Source organism: Taurulus bubalis, assembly GCF_910589615.1.
Source record: "Taurulus bubalis genome assembly, chromosome: 3".
Lineage (NCBI taxonomy): Eukaryota > Metazoa > Chordata > Actinopteri > Perciformes > Cottidae > Taurulus > Taurulus bubalis.
This window is the reverse complement of record NC_136591.1, coordinates 29,456,119-29,462,118: the sequence shown is the minus strand read 5'-3', so window position 1 is coordinate 29,462,118 and position 6,000 is coordinate 29,456,119. Positions and strand designations below refer to the sequence as shown.

Below are 6,000 nucleotides of genomic sequence, written 5' to 3'. Positions count from 1 at the left end.
AAGTGCATAGGAAAAAACTTTATTCCTTTTGTTGAAAATAACGACAAAAAGACATCTGAGGACTTTACAAAAAGAAAATCTGGTTAATGGACTCATGAGACCAAACATAGCGTTCTATCTGAGAACAGTCCAAGGATATGCAAACATCAACACCCAGAAAGTCCAATTCCCTCCGGAGAAAAGGGCTAGTCCTCTAACTCATCAAGAATTTCGTCAGAGTTACTACCACTGTCGAGCAAACTGGAGTCCACGCGGATGCTACTGTCCGTTTCCAAAGAGTCCACCGAGCTCAGGATGCTGTCGATGGACACCATGCTGCTGTCGATGGACACCATGCTGCTGTCGATGGACACCATGCTGCTATCGCTGTCGCTGCCTTGGCTGCTGTCGTCATCGTGGATCACCATCACCTGAGCAGAGTCGGCTGTTAGAGGGAAAGAAAACTGTGAGAGATTCTCTTTGCAAACAAGTCCTTTACATCACGACTAAAGAAACATTTGATCTAGATTTTTCTTATTGTCGACAAAATCCACAAAGAGATAAAAAAAAAATTAAAAGCGTCATTTCGTCTTAATACGTTTTGACTTCACTTCCCGGTCTGTGGCTCTCAGTACAAGCCACATTTGAAATGTAGTTTAATTTCTCAAAAAGGCTGCACACTTGTCAGCAAAATGTGTTCTTCGCTTTCCAAGAAAAATGTCAAGGTAGCTTACAAGCATTTGGTTTCCAGACCTGACAAGGCAACCACACTTTCCTTTCACATGTTTCTAAAATTATATCACACAACAGAGAGGAAAACATGCAATCAGCCTCATTGTACTGCCACCTTGTGTTTGAAATCCTCACTGTGCTCCACACTCATTCCTACTCCACCAACAAGCAGATTTTAAAAAGCACCTATTAAGCCGAGACAGGCTGAAGCAGTGAGTGTAACTACTCTTTAAACACCTTGAAAACCACTTTTCTTTTAGAGCCTCTACGCAGCTGAGGGCCGAGCACTTTGCTGGAGGACGCCACAGTGTTTACGGCTGAAGGCGAGAGGAACATTAGTCACTGAGCTCACCCAGACATGTCAAGGCTCTCCTGCCCTTTGACTTGATGAATGTGGCACTTCAGTGCACACCATTGCTCGCAAGTACGAGGCCGCCAGATATTAATGCTATATGGGTCATCCATGAGTGTGATCCTGATGTTGAGTGTGCGACACCCACTGCCACATGCTGTCGTTTGATGTGTGTTCTGTAACGGATATCTGACGGAGATAACCATGAAGTCACATCACAGTGGGAAAAGATCCTAGAAACATAATGTCCGGATAACGTCTGCAGCTTAGAGATGAGGGCAAGGTGATAAGATCATATTTAAATAACTAAGCACAGCATTATTTTGATATCAGGAAGTTAACATATTTCATTGCAAATGTATTTTATATGGTAAAAAGTTGTCTACCGTAGTTAAGTACATTTTCCAGTGTTTTACTACAACAAAGCCTTACATTTCTCTCAAAATATAAGCACATGTTGTGTCAAGTGTCTAATACTTCCACCTGGTACAGATTTTGTTAAATTTCACTTGATAAACTTCCCTCAGACACAAGAATTGCAAACCAAGGAAAAGTATTTTCGACTTGGGAAAACTAATGTAATGTTGATTTGTGTTTAAAAATACACCACCCCAAAAGGATGATATATTATTGAACTTCTCCTTGTTTCATGAATCCTGTTCTCACTGTACAACAGCCCCAACCCATTTCAAGGCTGTCCACCAACCTCAGCGGATGACATCATAGTCACAAGCTTGCTTTTCTGAAACAAGGACAAGCTAACATGTTTTGCTTTTTATTGATTTTTTTTTTTTATTGATTTTTTTGATTGTTTCTCTTTAAAAAAAAAGAAGTTTAATAAGCTGCTTCTCTAAGTACATTAAAGTTGGAGTCTGTAGGACTTTTACATATAAATTAACATCCATTACATTCAAGCCCTTGCCAAAGGACTGCACTCAATAAAGATTAAGCCTACCACCACCAGGGAGAACTTGTGGTATCTCTTATTGGAAGCAATGTGCTTTACACCAGCCACCCAGAGCTAAAGGAGGCAGCAATAGAGGGAGAGACGACGGCGACGGAGTAGCAGCTGGGAATATGATGGAAAAGTTTCTGGAATGGATGCTCCAGATAAATAAGAAACTTACTGTACAGAAAGATTTGAGTAAAAAAAAAGACAGCGATTGAAGAACAAACTTGATCAGTGGGGGAGATGCTGCGAGCTCCGCTGCAGGCCGACCGGCGTGGAGAGAGTTTACATAATCAACCGCACTGGCAGAGGCGATACAAACGATAAGTGTAGAATATTAATGCCCACTGCTGATAACGCACCTCTCACCTTTCCTCTCGAGGATGAGGGTCTGTCGCCTCGACTTCATGTCCAGGCTCAAGTTTTCCACCATGCTGTCGATGCAGTTGTCCAGGGCCAGACAGCGAGTCTGAGACTGGATGGCCCGGCGGCAGATGGGACACTCGTCTTTCTTTTTGCGCCACTGCTTGATACAGTGACTGCAGAAGCTATGAGCGCAGTTCAGGATGACTGCCTGTAGACAAAATCAGTGCAGATCTAAACGTTAATATTATGTTTTTTTCTGAAGCACCTCAAAAAGAATACAAAAGACTTGTTTGTCTGATTGCTACGTAATAATTTTTGTATCTGTTCTGCTCAATTTAAAACACCATAATTAATCAACTCTTCGTCCTACCTCAATGAAGAGCTCGGAGCAGATGATGCACTGAAGCTCGTTCTCCAAAACCTCCGTCACTTGTGTAACTACTTCATCCTTTTGGGCCCTGGCTTGGTCTTTCTCCTCCTACAAAAAAATACAAATAAATAAATAAAGCTTTGCTGATACCATGCCAAACAATACAAAAGGATGCTTACATTATTATAAATGTTGTCATACCTTTGTCAATGCTAGCTCTTTGTTTTTGGCCAAGAGAATCTCTTCAAAGCCGTCCCGAGAGAGGGCAAGTTCGTCTATTACTTTCTTTTGCTTTGGACGTTGAAAACAAAATGTAATTCATGCAATAGCACTCTAAAAGTCAACAATTTAATATGTTTATAGCGACATAACATTTTGACAAATACATTCCATGTGTGGATGCTTGAACTAAAAGCTCTTGTTTTAAGCTACATACCTCTTGTAAGGCCTCTTCCAACTGCTTTTTCAAAAGCTCCTCTTGTTGCTGTGTTTTCTGTGCCTAAATACATGAAGGTTACACTTTCATTAAAGAGTGTGTTTAGTCTTTCTATACAAAAAAGACAGTCTTAAAATAAAACCTGACTATATTGTTGTACAGAACGGCACTACTTTCAACTGTTGGTGATGCATGTATGGAAGGAGTTCCTGAAAAACCTCTTACCTCCAGCTGCCTCTTACTGAAGGACTTCTCTAACGTCTCCATCCGGTGCATCTTGGCTCTGAGCGTCTCCAGCTGACCATGCAGCTCACTGACATGCTCCCCTCTGAGAGGGTCAGCCTGCCGCGGCTCTCTCCCGAGAGAGGCTACCTGCCTCTGGGTGTCGTCTACCTGCTCCCTCAACCTCAGGATGTTCTGGCTGTACCTGCAAAAGGAGCTTTATTTTTCTAACAACCTTTTGTTTTGTTTAAAAAAAAAAGACTGCAATAGATTTATATTTCAGAGAGAAATACAAATGTAATGATAATACACAAGAGGCATACACTTACATCTGCAAGTTGTCCAGGTCACAGGAAGTGTTGGAGCCATCTGAGGGCCGGTCTACTTCCTGGACTCCAGTTCCCTCTACTTGAGAGTGACTGAGCCTCTGCTGCAGTTTCACTAGTGACAGAGGGCAGGGCTTTGCAAATGACTTGTCTGCAGAAGAGCAGCGGTAGAGCTTGGGCTTCGAGGTAGACGGCTCAACTTCTTCCACAGTCAACTTCCTCTTAGTCTTCTTGGAAACGAGGGCTGCTTTAGTGCCTTCTTTATGTCCCTTTGCCAAGCAGTGTTTAATGTCTTTGAGGGGCCGCTGGACGAAGATGTAGTCAAACTCCACTTCTGTCGTGGAAGTGGCAGGAACCCCGAGTTGTATGGAGTCTCCGAGTCTCAGCTGATGGGATTCTTCAGCGGGAATGCGATTTCCATTCACCCACACACCATTGAGACTCTGAGGGAAAAAAACAGCATTATTTTCTTTATCAGCTGCAATTGAATATAACATTCAGAATCAAAGAATACCAAGAACATAATACTACTTTATTATGTTCACGTTAAAGTGTTTTAATTGACACTGTCAGAGAGGTTTAACTAACTCATTTAACTATATGTTTATTATTGTAGTAAGTTGTAGTTAAACTGGACTGTGCTTTTATTCAAATCCTCCTGTGTGGTTGTCAGATGATACTTTAAATCCTTAAAATATTACATCCTGCCCTAGTGTTTTATGAGTGAAGTTTGATCTTTTTACACCGCAGTTATTTAATGTAGATTTTTGCTCTAAAATCTACACTAAAATAACCCAGCTGCGATAGGTCTAGTGTCTGGTAAATATAAAGACTAGTCTACAGACTCACAAACTCAACATGCACAACATAAATGTCTAGTTTTCTAGTCTCTCTTGTTCATTTGTGTTCGTGTTTTTTACACATTTCATAATTAGCATGACAGATACTATTGGTTTAATCTATAAAACCTAGAGAATGCAATGTTACCTTTTTGTCTGTCACCGTCCACTGTCCATCTTCCCTCTGTTTGACATTACAGTGCAGTCTGGAGATCATCAGAGGACAGCTTGGAGACAGCAGCTGGTGGGTTACATCCAGACCACGTCCTATGGTGACCTGGACAGTCAGAAACGAAACACATAATTAGTCAGTTAGCCCCCATTTACTGTGCAGCCTTGAGTTTATTAAAACAGGAAACGTTAGATTAGGTCAACTTTGACAACGACACAACAAAAACACACAAAACACATTGAGGAATATATTTTATTTGGTGAATTGCAAACTTCAGCAAGTTTTGGGGTAAATAGAGCAAATGTAGCTCGCTGGCTAGCATTAGCAAACTGCACCTCAGTGTTTTCGAACAAGCGGAGCCAGTCCGAGTTTCTTCCGACTCTCATCAGACATAACACCTCTGAGTCTGAACAGTCGTCCTCTTCAGCCGCAGACGAGTTCGTCGTTACAGTTTCCATCTTATTTCACTCTGTCAGCGGCTAACACGACCTGAACGCACCGCTAACAAGTGTTGCTGCTACATCGCTCACTGGACGACGGCGTCAAGGAAGAGAGTGACAGGACGAAACCGGAAACCGCTTATTTTTCTTTTCAAAATAAAGGCGATAGATGAAGTTGAAGTTGAACATCATTAATTAATATGTTTTATACTGTACATAACATTAAGTGATTGATCTTCGACAAGGACATATTCAGAATAAGACTTTAAATACATGCTTAAACTGTTAAAATCACCTCACGTTAAGTAGTCACATATGAACCAGCTGAAAATACAAGTGACAAATAAATAAACAATAGAAACATAAACGTATAAAGAAATTAATGATAAAAAAGATTTTTTTAAATAGTCCAACAATATTTAATAGTGCTTAGTTATATATATAACTCTCTATATATAAATCTTATATATATATATTTTAGCATATATATATACAAACAAAATACATTTCAACATGTATAAATACATTAATGATAAAATAACCTTTTAATAGCTTGTTTTAAATAGTCCAACAATATTTAATAGTGCTTAGTTATACATATAGTTATTGTGTCACTTTAATTCATTTAGCAATACATGTTTAATTTCCTGAATTAAAATTAATATCGTTTTTTTTCTATATCGTTGGCAATGCAATGTCAACGCAGTAGTAAAACGTATACGTACACTTACTTTATACTTCGATTTAATTACAATTCAGAGCAAAATATTGTATTTTTTATCTGAACTTCAACAGCTCCAATCTGTAATAAAAACGA

At 39.9% G+C, this 6,000-nt stretch overlaps 1 protein-coding gene across 2 annotated transcripts; it reads right to left on the bottom strand.

The window, feature by feature from the left end:
* rnf8 (ring finger protein 8, E3 ubiquitin protein ligase) lies at positions 1 to 5,264 on the bottom strand. Of its 2 annotated transcripts, none has more exons than XM_079215341.1 (9): positions 5,079 to 5,264; positions 4,720 to 4,848; positions 3,736 to 4,175; positions 3,410 to 3,611; positions 3,185 to 3,247; positions 2,950 to 3,039; positions 2,749 to 2,856; positions 2,382 to 2,586; positions 1 to 424 (listed from the first exon to the last, which is right to left on the bottom strand). In XM_079215341.1, the coding sequence occupies exons 1-9, from the start codon at positions 5,199 to 5,201 to the stop codon at positions 186 to 188; spliced, it is 1,599 nt and encodes a 532-aa protein (XP_079071467.1). In that variant the 5' UTR covers positions 5,202 to 5,264; the 3' UTR covers positions 1 to 185. The 2 variants fall into 2 exon arrangements, with proteins under 2 accessions (XP_079071467.1, XP_079071468.1); XM_079215342.1 differs by having other exon boundaries at positions 249 to 424; positions 2,375 to 2,586.
* Between the last annotated feature and the right edge of the window lie 736 nt (positions 5,265 to 6,000).